Source organism: Amblyraja radiata, chromosome 21 (genome assembly GCF_010909765.2).
Source record: "Amblyraja radiata isolate CabotCenter1 chromosome 21, sAmbRad1.1.pri, whole genome shotgun sequence".
In the NCBI taxonomy this organism is placed as follows: Eukaryota; Metazoa; Chordata; class Chondrichthyes; order Rajiformes; family Rajidae; genus Amblyraja; species Amblyraja radiata.
The window spans coordinates 28,644,444-28,662,900 of NC_045976.1; the positions used below are offsets into that span (position 1 = coordinate 28,644,444).

The 18,457-nt window shown below is 44.4% G+C and overlaps 1 protein-coding gene across 3 annotated transcripts in view; it reads right to left on the reverse strand.

The window, feature by feature from the left end:
- Nucleotides 1-18,457, reverse strand: part of reln (reelin) — a 258,697-nt gene that overhangs the window by 26,442 nt on the left and 213,798 nt on the right. For all 3 annotated transcript variants that reach the window (XM_033039883.1, XM_033039884.1, XM_033039885.1), the window contains 5 exons: nucleotides 16,219-16,472; nucleotides 10,960-11,123; nucleotides 6,074-6,288; nucleotides 3,360-3,537; nucleotides 1,154-1,329 (listed from right to left, as the gene is read on the reverse strand). In XM_033039883.1, the coding sequence (XP_032895774.1) occupies nucleotides 1,154-1,329; nucleotides 3,360-3,537; nucleotides 6,074-6,288; nucleotides 10,960-11,123; nucleotides 16,219-16,472 (987 nt within the window). The remainder of the gene's footprint in view (nucleotides 1-1,153; nucleotides 1,330-3,359; nucleotides 3,538-6,073; nucleotides 6,289-10,959; nucleotides 11,124-16,218; nucleotides 16,473-18,457) is intronic.

The following is an 18,457-nucleotide window of genomic DNA, read 5'->3' on the forward strand; positions in this document are numbered from 1 at the left end:
CAGTGTGAATCATGACTGATCTTTCTCTCCTAACCCCATTCTCCTGCTTTCTCCCCATAACCTCTGCCACCCGTACTAATTAAGAATCTATCTATCTATCTGCCTTAAGAGCAGGTGTTGCATCTCCTCCAGTTGCATGGGAAGGTGTCAGGGAATGGAAGAGTAGAAGCAGGCAGTTCACATGTTTTATTTTATCTCTTCAGTGGAGAATTATCCTCCATCCTCTGTTCTCAGATATTTTTCATTATTTCTTTCTCTTAAATGGTTTAGGATTTATTTTGTTCTCACCTGGTAAAGGATCCATGGCATTTGGAATGTTTTCTGTTTCAGACATAGCCAGGCTAAGGGCCGAGTGCTGACAAATGGAATTAGCTAGTTAGGTTGTCGATGGTCACCATGGGCAAGGTGGGCCAAAAGGCCTGTTTCTGTGTTGTGGACCTATGACCTTAAACAGTAGTTTTTTTTCTTACTTTCACTTGAATGTAAATAAAAGTATTACAAGCCACACTTTAGCAGCCACACAAAGGGTATATCTTTGCAGTTCCTCCTGAGAAATACTGACAGTTTCTGTACAAATGCTCGTCTTTTTCAAAACAAACAGATAACATATTGCACAATTAAAATGGATGGTGTTGTTTATTTCCTCATTGTAGATTTATCATCTTGCTCCATTTTCCAGCCCTGATAATAATCTCCAAACATTGGGTAGGCAAATCAGCCATTGTCAGCAATAGTTCAAATAGGCATGATGTTCCCTTGAATTTGCCAAACAAGATGCCTCATCACTAGAACTGTCTCCGCAGTAAGCTGACATTTCTCCTCTCATCACGCCAATATTTTGTCAACTCCTGAAGCCAGATTATCAGCAAAGTACCAAAATCAGCAACAATTTGACAAGAGTAGGTGATGATCAGATTGAGTTCTTAGGGCTAACGGAATCAAGGCATATGGGGGATAAGCAGGGACGGGGTAATGATTTTGGATGCTCAGCCATTATATATCAGCCATATCAAAGGTCAAAATGGCCTACTCCTGCACCTACTTTCTATGTTTCTATGATCAGTAATTCACAATGTTTTAAACATTTTAATACATTTTTGATTGATCTTTTATAAAACAGAGCTTTACATAAAAACAATGGTGTCAAACTCACTTTGTACCCCTGAGATCAAGGTCCTTGGTTATTGCTTGTCTCATGCCTACTCCACTGAAATAGAGGGGCAAATCTTCCACCAGAACACCACAGTCTGTGCAAGCCTTTCCACCATCCAGAGAAATCCATATATCTGATTTCATGTCATCAAGCTCAAAGCGTTCTTTCAATGAAGTCTGCAACACATAACATTGCCATTTACTAGATCAGAAAGACCAAGGCAGCATTCCTATTTTCATCTGGAGCCAATGTCAAAAAGTTTAAGCTGTTTTGAAATCTCCTCCTTATCCCCTTTCTCTAGCCTCCAGTTTCCAAAAATCTATCATGTGATGAGAGGTGACATGCTGTGAAAAAAGGACAAAATCCCTAGTTGCACGACTCACATTAGAGAATACTGGAACACCAAGTTCTCCTTTATACCATCCCTCATTCCCCAATTGCTGCCATCAAAAATCTAGTCTAATATTGCATAGCATGTTACAGACGGACTAATTTTGACATAAAATTAAACTTGAAAGAAGTTCATTAAATGTGCTTTATGGTCCGTATAACTGAGTGGGCCGCAGTAACTAATATTAAATATAAATATTAATTAGGTAAAATTCCTTCCTGTTTCACAATAGCAGTCATTTTAAGGGGAATTTTGTTGTGGGTCGCCCTGAAGTAGACACGAACGTTTCAGTAGAAATGCAAGTCTTTTTCTTAGCAAACATCCACTGTAAAGAGGACATTGTGTTTTTTTTTTTCCTTCTCCATGCTTACTCATGGTGTGTATTGAATACAACTCACTCAGTACCTTGGCATTTGCTCTGTGTAAGCTTTTCTCTGCCCTTTATGACTGCTGGCATAATCCCAATCCCAACCAATGCCCAACACTTTCCAACAGAGGTTACTGTAGTAGTGATTGGATATGAAAGATTAGCCCACGGGCTACAGATACCTTTTTACCTCAAAGGTTGATTTGCCCAAGGTCAGCTAACTCAGCTGAAATAGGAAATTAAATTTAAAATCATCTGGTTCGTACATTTTGATACTACATCATAAGATGTAGGAACAAAAGTGAGAAGTTTATAAAATTCTGAGAGTGATAGATAGAGTAGACAGTCAGAATCTTTTTCCCCAGGGTGGAGTTGTCAAAGCCTGGAGGCCAGGGCATTAAGGTGAGAGGTAAAGGAAATGTATGGGGCAAGTGTTTTTTATGCAGAGAGTGGTGGGTGCCTGGAATGCACTATTAGGGGTAGTATTAAAGGCTGATACGATAGTGGTATTTAAGTCTGTAAGCTAGGCACATGGATATGAAGGGAAGAGGGGATATGGATCACATGCAGGCAAAGGAGATTAGTTGAACACAGTGTCATGTTCAGCAGGCATTGTGGGCTGTAGGGCCTGTTCCTGTGCTGTACTGTTCTATTGAACAGTTCTACTGTTCTAACAGGCTATTCAGTCTCAAATTTTCTTGTCCAATTTTCTGTCCTTTCCCCAGAACTGTTGTTTTCCCAAATAGCCAATGATCCCTTTAAGGCTTAAATGTTCCCAGAAGTTATTTCTCATCATTTGAATCGTAATTATTTGGAGACACTGCCCTTTGGCCCTGGACTCTCCCGTGAGGGGAAACATCCCACCAGCAGTTATGCTTCTAATCCACTAAAACACTTACATATTTCAATAAGATTGTTGCTTATTCTTCTAGACTCTTATGTGTGGAGCCCAAACCTTTCAACCTGCACTGTAGGATGGGCCTTCCTTACCCATGATAATTCTTGTAAACCTTCTCTGCACCACTAAATAGGGGGTCAATCAGTGCCTTTATCTATGAGGTATTTTAGGCAATATTTTTAGAAGGCAATGGACATATTTTTCATTACATTGTGCTTAAGTATTAACACCTCAGAAAGCCACAGTTATTTTAGCCACCTGTGTAATGTGAAAACATGCCTGACCATCAACCAAAAGAAAATAATTGTTCAATTTGAGTTTTTAGCGAGAAGAAAGAGAGTTTTATATATATAACGTAATGTGCATCAAAAGAATGACCCATACATCCAGTATTAATGCAACACAGAAGGTGAAAGTAAGGTTCTGGACCACGCTGTTGCTCTTGACCCAGTATATCACAAGTCTGGACTCAAGAGCCATGTGAAATTTGCATAGTTTCAATATTCCAAGAACACAAGATGATAAGAAACCTCATCTAATCTAACTTTACCTTTAGAGGGTGACTCAAATAGCAATTTGACCCAGTGAAGCCAGGATCACAGTAGCACTGTTTGTGCAGGCAGTCTCCATGGCCTCCACAATTGTTTGGGCAGGAAGGTCCCACGTAGAAATTGTCTATGGCCCACTGAAGATCAGAATACTTCTGATAGAAGCGGAATCTCACTGGGCTGGAATAAAACATGTTAGTTTTACTTTCACCTGCAGAATGACAAAGTTACATCTATCAATAAACCAAATGCAGATATAACTAAACAGGTCCTTGAATAAAGGGCCTAATTTCTCCAGTCAAATTGCTTACTTTCTCTTTATCACACAGAGCACTTATTTAGCTGAAGGTGATGATGAAATTTAAAGGTAAAGGTAAATTTAAAGTCGTTTGTCTGTTGGTTCCAGCATTTTGTGTTTTTATTTTCAGTTTCCAGCATCTGCATTTTTTTTCTGATTTCTGTCCCACTTAGGAAACCTGAACGGAAACCTCTGGAGACTTTGTGCCCCACCCAAGGTTTCCGTGCAGTTCCCGGAGGTTCCCGGAGGTGTTTGTCAGTCTCCCTACCTGCTTCCACTATCTGCAACCTCCGGCAACCACCTGCAACCTCCGGGAACCGCACGGAAACCTTGGGTGGGGCGCAACGTCTCCAGAGGTTACCGTTCAGGTTTCCTAAGTGGGACAGGGGCATAAAAAGGGAGTCTGCTTCACTGCTACAAAAGAATGGTCACTTGCTTGAGGAATTCCAATTAATGCTAAAGGCATTCCACAGGATGCCACCACACCTTCATCTTCCTGACCCATCCTTTCTGCAGAGACCACTTTCTCTGTAAAATCCTGCAGATGTAACACGTCCACCCTTACATTCATCCAGGGGCCCTATCAGCCCTTCCAGGTGAGGCAGAGGTTCACAAATACCTCTTCTAACCTGATCTACTGCATTCAGTGTTCCCAATGTAGCCTCCATTACATCTGTGAGACCAAGTGTGGAGTAGGCGACAGATTCATCAATCACATGCACTCATTAATCAAGGCCTTCTAGATCTCCCGGTTGTTAACCCTCCCCCTCCCATTCACATCTAAATCTTTCCGTCCTGAGCCACCTTCATTGCCAGTGTGAGCCCACATGCAAATGGAGGAATTGCGCCATATTCCACTTGAATAACTTACAACCTAATGGTATGAACATTGAATTCTCCAGCTTTCGGTAATGCCCCACCCATTTGTTTGTTTCTCTTCTTCTCCCCTCCTCTCTTTCCTAAACCTGGTGCACTCCTATTCATCCACTATTCCTCCTCTCCCCACTCCTATCTCCCTCCCTCAGGCTTCACATTTCATTCCTCCTCTTTCCTTATATACACCCTTGTGTCTCCTTTGGTCCCCTTTCATCTAATTTTCAAATCCAGCCTTTGTCCATCGACCAATCAATCAATCCCTGCCTCATCTGTATTCCGCTACCACTTGCCAGGCTTTGTCCCGCCTCCAACTCTTGTCCAGTTTTCTCTCCCCCACATCGATCAGACTGAATAAGGGTCCTGACCAGAAACATCACATCCATACTATGCCTGACCTGCAGAGGTACTCCAGCACTTTGTGTTCTACTTAAGATTCTAGCATCTGCAGTTCCCTGTGTCTAATGTCATAGGATTCTGTTCACTATTCCCCCCTGGATCAGTATGTCATTAATGAGTCTTCAACGTATCCTCAATAATGATTCATGAACCATATCAAAGATTGTTCCTATTAAACATTTCCTTTTCTAATTTACATTATGGGTTTCAGTTTCAAACACACTGTTTACTCTCCTCCAGCCCTGCGTTGGCATTCACTCAAGCCGAGAGACAAAGCTTGCCCGTGTATAAGTTGATAGAGTCAAGGTCAGCAGCAGTCGTCAACTAGAGCAGAGCGCGCACACACACACACACATACACACACACACACACACGTCTCTATTTTTTTACAAAACATACATTCTGCCATAAAGCAAAATAAAGTAGTTGCTTTAAAATTGGACTATGTGGGTCTGGCAGTTCAGAGATGATTCATCAACCTGCAACTCTATTCCTTACTGAAAGATGCTGCCATACCTACTGAGTAAATCTAGCAACTTGTGCTTTTGTGGTGTACAAAGCTCTTCATGTGGCTTTAGTCTAGTTGTTGACAAGGGACAAGAGGAGCAGAGAGACAGTGGAAGGGATGAGAAGCAGGGGGAAGAGTGAAAGTGAGGGGGAGAGGGAGGGTAGGGGAGGGGGGGGGGGAAGGGGGTGTTGGGGGTGGATGGCGCGGCGGGGGATGGTGGTTGAGAGGAAGAGGATGCGTGAAGGAGAAAAGAAGGGAGAATGGAGGGGGGGAGGAGGGGAGAGGAGGTAGGAAATAATGAGGTGTGTCAGTGCGGAGAGAATATGAAAGCAAATGGAGGGATGGTAGAAAGTTGTTGTATCTCTGAGGTTTTTCCAGTCATCAGCTCCAGTTTCTGAGATGGAGACAGAGAAAGGGTGAGGAATGGGAGCATGGTTAGGCAACCTGTTATTTCATCAGTTTATTACCAATTCAATTTAATGGGAGATGGCAAATGTTGTATCACTAGATCTTGTCTGATGTCAACATTGGGCAGGGTTTATTTTCTCTATGCTGAGGAGCTTGGAAGTTTGGGTGTGGACCTCTAGGGAACAAATCAATGCAGCACACTCCTCACTGCAACAGCTCCGCTTACTCACTTGCCCACCAGATTGTCAGGCAGCGGGTAGATGGCTCTTTTCCATTCCTTGGCAGGGAAAAACACGGAGGGCTGAGTGATATCACCAGAACATTGTGGGTCAGCCAGGAGGCACTGTGGCATCAGGTATCGCCAGTTCACTCCAAAGTCAGTCGAATACTGAACATGGACCTGATTCTGAATGACTTTTTCTGTAGTCTTGCAGCCCACTGAAATCTGAAACGAAAACAAAAAAAATTCTTAAACCAGGTCCACTGATCTTTCTCACTGGTTAGTATTTTGCTTTACTGTCATTAAAAATTATGTTCCATTTAGTTTGCAAAGAAATGATCTGACTTGGGTCAGGTGAAAATCATTGCTGGATATTTATAACCCTTCATCTGCAGGGAAACATGAGCTGCACAAAAAGAAAAACTACTGAAAACACTCAGGTCGGGCAGCAGCAGCAAAATGAGAAACATATTTCACATTTCTGATGTGGGACACATTGCAGCCACACTGACTTTTCCACAGATGCTTCTTGCCTGTAGTGTATTTCCAGCATTTTCTATTTTTATTTCAGATTTCTGGCATCTGTGGTTCATTGATTTTCATTAAAATGAGCTGATTTATAACACAAAATTCAGTGCATAATCTAAAACAATGCATCAGTGAAGCATCAAGGATTTCTGACTAAGTGCAAAGTATACTTTGTAATCTGTGACATATATTTACACAAAGGGCTAAAACCCACTGCACTACTGAGGGAGTGTTGCCTCACTGGTTCTGATCTGTGCAGTGAGACATTAAACTGGGGCCTTATCTCATCTCTCATTTGGAACACTAGTGTGCTGGTTAAATTATAGATGGTAATGTCTAATCTGGAGCATTGATTTGGAGGTGTGCCAGGGACAATTTAATTCAGTTAATCTCACTGAATTCAGAATTGGTAATTGTCTTAGGCACCTAATACCCTTCAGGGAAGAAATCTGCTTGCCTCACCTAAGCAATCCTACATGCCACTTTTTGGGTATGGTTGACTTAATCGTCCATTGAAATTAGAATCACGTATTAATGTTGCAGCCCAGTCTATTTTGCAACGTCCTCTCACAAAATTCCAGGGACCAGTGTTACTCCCAAACCAGCAAGATCTTTATTTCCAAAAAGGTAATGGGCAGTGAGTGCATGGGAATACCATACCTGCGAATTTTCGTATCACTGAACTCACCTTCCCCTCAGTAGCATCATTTGAATTCCTCGCCTTCAAAGCCCTTTCCTCCATGACAGTCATCCTCATTTACCGGCCACCTAAACCAAACCCCTCCTTCCTATCTGACTTCACTGAACTCCTCACACTTGCCTCATCCCTCTCCTCACGTCTGCTGCTACTTGGTGACTTAAATATTCACATGGAATCCCCCACCTGCAAGCTTGCATCTGAATTCGCCTTTTTACTGGACAACTTCTCTCTCACTCAGCACGTCACCTTTCCCACCCATGACAAAGGTCACATCCTTGATCTGGTCTGCTCCATAAATCAACCGGTACTCGACCTCCATCCTTGCCTCTTCCCCCTCTCTGATCATAAGCTTATACGGTTCACCATCCCTTCTCCGACACCTCGCCCTCGCTTCCTCCGAGAAATCACCTTCCGTAATCTAAAATCCATTGATCCCCTCCATCTCTCTGACCTGCTCTCCACCACTCTCCCCCTGGACTCAACCCCCATCTCACCTGATGATCTCACAAACCATCTCAACTCCACCTTGTCTACCTCCCTCAACACTCTGGCCCCCCTCAAAACAAGAACCGTAACTTTCAACACATTCTCACCCTGGTACACACCTGCACTTCGTAAACTGAAACAGACTGGTCGCCAACTCGAACGACTTATAAAGAAATCATCTCTCACAGTCCACCTTGAAGCTTACAAACTCCACCTCACTGACTACAAAGATGCCCTCATTGCTGCAAAATCTGCCTACCTCTCCTCCATATTCACCGATCCCTGCCTAAACCACAGAACCCTCTTCTCCACAGTGGGCAACCTCCTCAAGCCTCGAGCCAACACTCTCCCTACCTCTACTCCAGATCTCTGCAACTCATTCCTCCACTTTTTCGCTGATAAAATCAGCACCATCTATCAATCTTTATCCCCTGTACCCGACTCCCCAGCATCTACTCCACCACCTACCAAGGCCCCTCCTTTCAACATCTCCACTGACCTCCTTACCCCTCCTCCACACTGCTTCCTCTCCCAGTTTGACCTGGTCACCCCTATTGAAATCTCCAAACTCATCAGTTCTTCCAAACCCACTACCTGCTCCCTCGACCCTCTCCCCACTCCCCTGTTGAAGTCCTGCCTCCCCGTTCTCTGCCCCTACCTCACTAATCTCTTCAACTCCTCATTGTCCCAAGGAATTGTCCCCTCCGCTTTCAAAACTGCTGCCGTTACACTAATCTTAAAGAAACCTGGTCTTGATCCCTCCTCTCTCACCACCCAATCTCAAACCTCCCCTTTCTTTCAAAAACCCTGGAGCGTATCGTTGCGTCGCAACTTTATTCCCACCTCCTTGCGTATAACCTACTTGAACCCCTCCAATCTGGCTTTCGCCCCCTCCATAGCACAGAAACTGCTCTCCTCAAAGTCCTCAACGACCTCCTCACCTCTGCTGACACTAGTTCCCTCAACATCCTCATCCTCCTCGACCCGAGCGAAGCCTTCGATACAGTGAACCATAACATCCTGCTCACCAGACTCAAAGACCTCGGCATTGAAGGCTCTGCACTCAGCTGGCTCCGTTCCTACCTTTCCAACAGATCCCACTTCATCTCTCTCCACAACCACACCCCTGCTACAGCCGCAGTCACTCAAGGCGTTCCCCAAGGCTCCGTACTCGGCCCCCTCCTCTTCATCATCTACATCCTCCCCCTTGGTCAGATACTCCGCCACTTCAATCTGGACTTCCACTGTTACGCTGATGACACCCAGATTTACCTTGGCACCAAATCCCCCCACAACCCCCCCCCCCCCTCTCCCATATCAACTCCTGTTTGTCAGCTATAAAAACCTGGATGCAACATAATTTCCTCAAACTCAACAGCGATAAGACAGAATTCCTCCTCATAGGCTCCAAAGCCACACTCAGCAAAATCAATAACCCCACTCTCACCATCGACGGCACCACTGTCTCCCCATCTCCCCAGGCCCGCAACCTTGGCGTGATCTTTGATTCCACCCTCTCCCTTGAGCCTCACATCCGCCATGTCATTAAAACCTCCTTCTTTCATCTCCGCAACATCGCCAAACTCAGACCCTCTCTCACACCGCCTGCTGCTGAAAGACTCATCCATGCCTTCACCTCCTCCCGACTGGACTATTGCAACTCACTTCTCCTTGGCATCAGCTCCACCTACATCAACCGACTCCAACTGGTCCAGAACGCAACCGCCCGACTCATCACCCACACCAAATCCTGGCATCACATCACTCCAGTCCTCAAAAAACTTCACTGGCTTCCCATCTCCCACCGGATCACCTACAAAATCCTGGTCCTCACCTACAAAGCCCTCCACCATCTGGCCCCCCCATATCTCACTGACCTCCTCTCCCCCTACCAACCCTCACGGTCCCTCAGATCCACATCAGCCGGTCTCCTCTCCATCCACAAGTCCAACCTCCGCAGTTTTGGGGACAGAGCCTTCTCCAGGGCAGCTCCCAGGCTCTGGAACTCCCTCCCCCAACTGATCCGCAATTCCGTGTCCCTCACCATCTTCCAGTCCCGCCTCAAGACCCATCTCTTCACCTCTGCCTATCCTTAGCCCCACGTCCCCGTCCCTTTTCATCTGTGCATTAATTGCCTCATACTGTGTTTTGTATTGAATTCTGTCTTTACTTTGTGTACTAGTCATGTCTCTACTATTTATTTCATTCCGCTTACATGTTTTTCCTCTACATGCTCAATTTTTGTAAGGTGTCCTTGAGACTCTTGAAAGGCGCCCATAAATAAAATTTATTATTATTATTATTATACCTGCAACTTCCCCTCCCAGACACACAGTACTTGGAAATAAACTGCACCCTTTCAGCATCACTGGGTCTAATTCGCCGCTGTGGGATTATCTTTTACAAGAAGGACTTTCTCAAGGGCATTAAGGATGGGCATTAAATGCTGACCTTGCTGGCACTGCTTACTTCCCCTTTGTAAAAAAATATAAAACTTATGGCACTATTTCAATTAGTTTCCCCTGGTGCCTTTACCATTGTGCATTCTCAATAATAGCACCAGGAACAGGTTACCCAGTCACAATCACATAATTGTTTGTCAGGTTTCCTGTGGGCAAAAGGAGTAGCCAAGATTTCTTTATGACAAACAGTTGCTACTCTTCAGAAAACTCCAAACAGTTCAATGTGTTGTTTTATAAGTAAAATGAGCATTACTTTGAGTGGACATCAAGATGCTCAGCCTGTTAACATTCTTTTCAAATGACTTAGGCTGATTCTGAATAAAAGAAAGTGAAAAGGATACAAAATAAAAGCACGCATTTGGAAACCTACACAAAGAGTGCTGGCAATATTTCACAAACCAGTCAGCCTCTGCTGAGAAATCCACATTAACATCACTCAAGACTGTCATGTTATGATTAAAATGCTATCTGACTCTCTCTGTTGGGCACTGACTTTCTTTGTTTTAACTTTTTTTATGACAGACCATCCAGAAGTTGGACAAAATGCAGTACCTGCGCTGCACTGCAGAATCAGCCTGGAGCAAACCTTTACAGCTATAGACATTTGGATATCTAACCTTGCCTGTGTAATCCTATTACCAATCGGCATTTTCCATCAAGGCATACAACAGAATATCAAATGCCAATTCAATTTTACTTTGCAAGATGATGAGGTTTCACCTTAAATTGCACGATCCAGTCCTCGCTTGGTGTGAGGTCGTGGGTCGTTGCATCGACTTCCCGCCCATCATGGCTGCCACACAGCATCACTCCATCAGGCGAATCACAGAATCTCTCCACAGAACACTCATCATGGAACATCCAGTACTTGTTTGGTTTGTAAGCTGCCAACACGTTCACAGTTTCCAGCAGTTTAGAGATAAAAACATGTTTTAGAGAATCATTATCAATGGCATACAACTAAAACCAACTGGAGATCCTCTCGGCAACAAGTTCTTGTTAACTTAGAAACATAGAAACATAGAAACTAGGTGCAGGAGTAGGCCATTCGGCCCTTCGAGCCTGCACCGCCATCCAATATGATCATGGCTGATCATCCAACTCAGTATCCCATACCTGCCTTCTCTCCATACCCTCTGATCCCCTTAGCCACAAGGGCCACATCTAACTCCCTCTTAAATATAGCCAATGGACTGGCCTCAACTACCCTCCGTGGCAGAGAGTTCCAGAGATTCACCACTCTCTGTGTGAAAAAAGTTTTTCTCATCTCGGTTTTAAAGGATTTCCCCCTTATCCTTAAGCTGTGACCCCTTGTCCTGGACTTCCCCAACATCGGGAACAATCTTCCTGCATCTAGCCTGTCCAACCCCTTAAGAATTTTGTAAGTTTCTATAAGATCCCCTCTCAATCTCCTAAATTCTAGAGAGTATAAACCAAGTCTATCCAGTCTTTCTTCATAAGACAGTCCTGACATCCCAGGAATCAGTCTGGTGAACCTTCTCTGCACTTCCTCTATGGCAATAATGTCCTTCCTCAGATTTGGAGACCAAAACTGTACGCAATACTCCAGGTGTGGTCTCACCAAGACCCTGTACAACTGCAGTAGAACCTCCCTGCTCCTATACTCAAATCCTTTTGCTATGAAAGCTAACATACCATTTGCTTTCTTCACTGCCTGCTGCACCTGCATGCCTACTTTCAATGACTGGTGTACCATGACACCCAGGTCTCGCTGCATCTCCCCTTTTCCTAATCGGCCACCATTTAGATAATAGTCTGCTTTCCTGCTTTTGCCACCAAAATGGATAACCTCACATTTATCCACATTATACTGCATCTGCCAAACATTTGCCCACTCACCCAGCCTATCCAAGTCACCTTGCAGTCTCCTAGCATCCTCCTCACAGCTAACACTGCCCCCCAGCTTAGTGTCATCCGCAAACTTGGAGATATTGCCTTCAATTCCCTCATCCAGATCATTAATATATATTGTAAATAGCTGGGGTCCCAGCACTAAGCCTTGCGGTACCCCACTAATCACTGCCCGTCATTGTGAAAAGGACCCGTTTACTCCTACTCTTTGCTTCCTGTTTGCCAGCCAGTTCTCTATCCACATCAATACTGAACCCCCAATGCCGTGTGCTTTAAGTTTGTATACTAATCTCTTATGTGGGACCTTGTCGAAAGCCTTCTGGAAGTCCAGATACACCACATCCACTGGTTCTCCCCTATCCACGCTACTAGTTACATCCTCGAAAAATTCTATAAGATTCGTCAGACATGATTTACCTTTCGTAAATCCATGCTGACTTTGTCCAATGATTTCACTACTTTTCAAATGTGCTGCTATTCCATCTTTAATAACTGACTCTAGCAGTTTCCCCACTACCGATGTTAGACTAACTGGCCTGTAATTCCCCGTTTTCTCTCTCCCTCCCTTCTTAAAAAGTGGGGTTACGTTTGCTACCCGCCAATCCTCAGGAACTACTCCAGAATCTAAAGAGTTCTGAAAGATTATTACTAATGCATCCACTATTTCTGGAGCTACTTCCTTAAGTACTCTGGGATGCAGCCTATCTGGCCCTGGGGATTTATCAGCCTTTAATCCATTCAATTTACCCAACACCACTTCCCGACTAACCTGGATTTCACTCAATTCCTCCAACTCCTTTGACCCGCGGTCCCCTGCTATTTCCGGCAGATTATTTATGTCTTCCTTAGTGAAGACGGAACCAAAGTAGTTATTCAATTGGTCCGCCATATCCTTGTTCCCCATGATCAACTCACCTGTTTCTGACTGCAAGGGACCTACATTTGTTTTAACTAATCTCTTTCTTTTCACATATCTATAAAAACTTTTGCAGTCAGTTTTTATGTTCCCTTCCAGTTTTCTTTCAATATTTTTCCTTTCCTAATTAAGCCCTTTGTCCTCCTCTGCTGGTCTCTGAATTTCTCCCAGTCCTCTGGTATGCTGCTTTTTCTGGCAAATTTGTACGCATCATCCTTCGCTTTGATACTATCCCTGATTTCTCCTTGTTATCCACGGATGCACTACCTTCCCCGATTTATTCTTTTGCCAAACTGGGATGAACAATTTTTGTAGTTCATCCATGCAGTCTTTAAATGTCTTCCATTGCATATCCACCGTCAACCCTTTTAGAATTAATTGCCAGTCAGTCTTGGCCAATTCACGTCTCATACCCTCAAAGTTACCTTTCTTTAAGTTCAGAACCATTGTTTCTGAATTAACAATGTCACTCTCCATCCTAATGAAGAACTCAACCATATTATGGTCACTCTTGCCCAAGGGGGCACGTACAACAAGACTGCTAACTAACCCTTCCTCATTACTCAATACCCAGTCTAAAATAGCCTGCTCTCTCGTTGGTTCCTCTACATGTTGATTTAGATAACTATACCGCATACATTCCAAGAAATCCTCTTCCTCAGCACCCCTGCGAATTTGATTCGCCCAATCTATATGTAGATTGAAGTCACCCATTATAACTGTTTTGCCTTTGTCGCACGCATTTCTAATTTCCTGTTTGATACCATCTCCAACTTCACTACTACTGTTAGGTGGCCTGTACACAACACCCACCAGCGTTTTCTGCCCCTTAGTGTTTCGCAGCTCTACCCATACCGATTCCACATCCTCCAAACTAATGTCCTTCCTTTCCATTGCATTAATCTCCTCTCTAACCAGCAACGCTACCCCACCTTCTTTTCCTTTCTCTCTATCCCTCCTGAATATTGAATATCCCTGGATGTTCAGCTCCCAGCCTTGGTCACCCTGGAGCCATGTCTCCGTGATCCCAACTATATCATAATCATTAATGGCTATCTGCACGTTCAACTCATTCACCTTATTACGAATACTCCTTGTATTGAGACACAAAGCCTTCAGGCTTGTTTTTACAACGCTCTTACCCCTTATACAATTATGTTGAAAAGTGGCCCTTTTTGATTTTTGCCCTGGTTTTGTCTGCCTGCCACTTTTACTTTTCACCTTGCTACCTATTGCTTCTACCCTCATTTTACACCCCCTGCCTCTCTGCTCTTGTACCCATCCCCCTGCCACATTAGTTTAAATCCTCCCCGACAGCACTAGCAAACACTCCCCCAAGGACATTTGTTCCATTCCTGCCCAGGTGAAGACCGTCCTGTTTGTACTGGTCCCACCTCCCCCAGAACTGGTTCCAATGCCCTAAAAATTTGAATCCCTCCCCCTTGCACCATTTTTCAAGCCACGTATTCATCTGCAATATCCTCCTATTTCTACTCTGACTGGCCCGTGGTACTGGTAGTAATCCAGAGATTATTACCTTTGAGGTCCTACTTTTAAGTTTATCTCCTAGCTCCCTAAATTCATCTTGTAGGACCTCATCCCTTTTTTTACCTATATCGTTGGTGCAAATATGCACCACGACAACTGGCTGTTCACCCTCCCCCTCCAGAATGTTCTGCAGCCATTCAGTGACATCCCTGACCCTTGCACCAGGGAGCCGCAGAAACGCCTATCTATTCCCCTGACAATTGAATCCCCTATTACTATTGCCCTTACACTCTTTTCCCCCCCATCATGTGCCGCAGAGCCACCCATGGTGCCATGAACTTGGCTGCTGCTGCATTCCCCTGATGAGCCATCTCCCTCGACAGTGTCCAAAATGGTATACCTGTTTAGGAGGGAGATGACCGCAGGGGACTCCTGCACTACCTGCCTACTGCTTTGCTGGCTATTGGCCACCCGTTCCCTTTCTGTCCTCTTACCTTTTACCTGCGGTGTGACCAACTCGATGTACGTGCTATCCACGTACGATCTTTCTCAGCATCGTCTTGGATAAGCTCCAGTTTTACTTGACTTAAAATTTCTTGACAACTGATGAGTAGATATTAATTTTCACCTGGAAAGTGTTGCATTATTTGGATGTGCGGTGTTATTGTATTGCAGTGGTGAAGATAAAATGCTCAACATTTGGGGGATGGCAATGTGCCACAAAGCACACACAAGGGTAGCACACTTGATAATAATAATAATGGATGGGATTTATATAGCGCCTTTCTAATACTCAAGGCGCTTTACATCACATTATTCATTCACTCCTCAGTCACACTCGGTGGTGGTAAGCTACTTCTGTAGCCACAGCTGTCCTGGGGCAGACTGACGGAAGCGTGGCTGCCAATCTGCGCCTACGGCCCCTCCGACCACCACCAATCACTCACACACATTCACACACATTCACACACAGGCAAAGGTGAGTGAAGTGTCTTGCCCAAGGACACAACGACAGTATGCACTCCAAGCGGGATTCGAACCGGCTACCTTCCGGTTGCCAGCCGAACACTTAGCCCATTGTGCCATCTGTCGTCCCAACACTTGAGGGCAATACTCTGCTTTTGGCAACTCATTACACTAATCTCCACAAGGATGAAGTTTTTCTCCACTGAATATTTGTCTCTGAGCTAGACGTATGTGCCTTAGGAATGTAATTCGAAATTAATTTCTGCATCACAGGACACAATTAGAAAGTTGCAATGCAAGTCATGATTGCAATTAGTTTACAAGTCTTTCTACTGAGACTCCAACTGGGAGCGTGGGAGATTGGGTCTCAAGTCTGGATGTACAAGGTAGTTTTGTAATTATCTTGGAGGAATTATAACTTGACCCAATTGTACAATGGAGTCAGAGATTAGCCTTGAGGTGTAATACTGATGGTTGCTCTATTTTGGTATAAACGCAATAGATTATTGAAGTTGGAGAGTCCCAAGGGACAGGTAAACATGTCTTTATGGCAAGATCCAGCGTGTTTTTGTTTCTGTTTGCATCTGAACACATTATTCAATGCAATAAAAGAGATAACAAAAGTGGCATTCAGATAATCATGAGTTAACATTTTCAGAGTCCATTATTTAAGAATTACACAGTAAACCTTCCTACGAGGAACCTCGGTAATTATTGGCCGTGGAACTGTGATTTACCTGTGGATTTTTCCTGAAACAGGTCAAAGCTGATCCTGCCCACAGGACCACTGTCAGCGGGGCTCCGGTCATGTGGTGGGACAGGGGTACTGCTGAACGTATCCAGCATGAAGGTTCTCTCACTGGCTGAACCAGCTATCAACACATTGTCAATGGCCCAGTCGCTCTGGTCACGGCCATCATGGGTTGGTTGCCACCATCGGAAACGTGTGCCAACTATTTTCGCCTCATATGGAAGGAGAATACTTACAAAGCTACAAATAAACCACAAATAAGAATTAGCTTTATTTCTTGTCAAAAATATACAATGAAAACGTCAGTGAAATATACTGGTATACTGCTAAGTTTACATAACTAGAATAGTAAACCTGGACTAGTGATCCAGAACCTTGGCTTCAAATTTCACCAGTGTAGTTGAGAAGTTAATTAGTTACATGAAACTGGAATTAAAAAGCGATTATCAGTAATGTTCATCATGAAACTCGCAGACTGTAGTAAAAATACAACTAGGTCACTTATGGGCTTTCGAGAAGGAAATGTGTCCAACTTATCCAGTCTGATTTGAATGAGACTCCCTTCCTGTTGCAAAGTGTTTGACTTTTAACTGCCCTTTGATATGGGCAAGCAAACATCTTAGTTCAAAACTAATTCGAGGATGCACAATGAATGCTGGCATTATCAGTGATGCTCACATCACATGAATGAAAAATAAAACATTTGAATAAGCAATTATGAATAAAATGGATTAAACTAGGCAGTACAGTGGCGCAGCAGGTAAAACTGTGCCTCACAGTGCCAGAGACTTGGGTTCAATCCTGACCTTGGGGGCTGTCTGTGTGGAATTTGCACATTCCCCGTGACCACAGGGTTTCCTCCCACATCCCAAAGACGTGTAGGTTCATAGATTAATTGGCCTCCGTGATTGCCCATAGTGTGTAGGGAGTGGATGAGAAAGTGGGGTAACAGAGAACTAATGTGATCAGCCTGGGCTCCGTGGGCTGAAAATCCTATTTTATGCTAAATCAGTGGCAATTTGAGGATGTAACTAGGAAAATGGACAAGGGAGAGCCAGTGGACGTAGTGTACCTGGACTTTCAGAAAGCATTTGATAAGGTCCCACATAGGAGATTAGTGGGCAAAATTAGGGCACATGGTATTGGGGGTGGAGCGCTGACATGGATAGAGAAGTGGTTGGTAGACAGGAAACAAAGAGTAGGGATTAACGGGTCCCTTTCATAATGGCAGGCAGTGACTAGTGGGGTACTGCAAGGCTCGGTGCTGGGACCGCAGCTATTTACAATATACATCAATGATTTGGATGAAGGGATTCAAAGTAACAGCAAATTTGCAGATGACACAAAGCTGGGTGGCAGTGTGAACTGTGAGGAGGATGCTATGAGAGTGCAGGGTGACTTGGACAGGTTGGGGGAGTGGGCAGATGCATGGCAGATGAAGTTTAATGCGGATAAATGTGAGGTTATCCACTTTGGTAGCAAAAGCAGGAAGGCAGATTACTATCTAAATGGTGTCAAGCTGGGGAAAAGGGGAAGTACAATGGGATCTGGGGGTCCTTGTACATCAGTCTATGAAAGTAAGCATGCAGGTACAGCAAGCAGTGAAGAAAGCGAATGGCATGTTGGCCTTTATAACAAGAGGAATCAAATATAGGAGCAAAGAGGTCCTTCCGCAGTTGTACAGAGCCCTAGTGAGACCACACCTGGAGTATTGTGTGCTGTTATGGTCCCCTAATTTGAGGAAGGACATTCTTGCTATTGAGGAAGTGCAGCGTAAGTTTACAAGGTTAATTCCTGGGATGGCGGGACTGTCATATGCTGAGAGAATGGAGCAGCTGGGCTTGTACACTCTGGAGTTTAGAAGGATGAGAGGATATCACATTGAAACATATAAGATTGTTAAGGGCTTGGACACGCTAGAGGCAGGAAATATGTTCCCGATGTTGGGGGAGTCCAGAACCAGGGGTCACAGTTTAAGAACAAGGAGTAAGCCATTTAGAACGGAGACGAGGAAACACTTTTTCTCACAGAGAGTGGTGAGTCTGTGGAATTCTCTGCCTCAGAGGGCGGGAGAGGCAGGTTCTTTGGATGCTTTCAAGAGAGAGCTAGATAGGGCTCTTATAAATAGCGGAGTCAGGGGATATGGGGAGAAGGCAGGAACGGGGTACTGATTGGGGATGATCAGCCATGATCACATTGAATGGCGGTGCTGGCTCGAAGGGCCG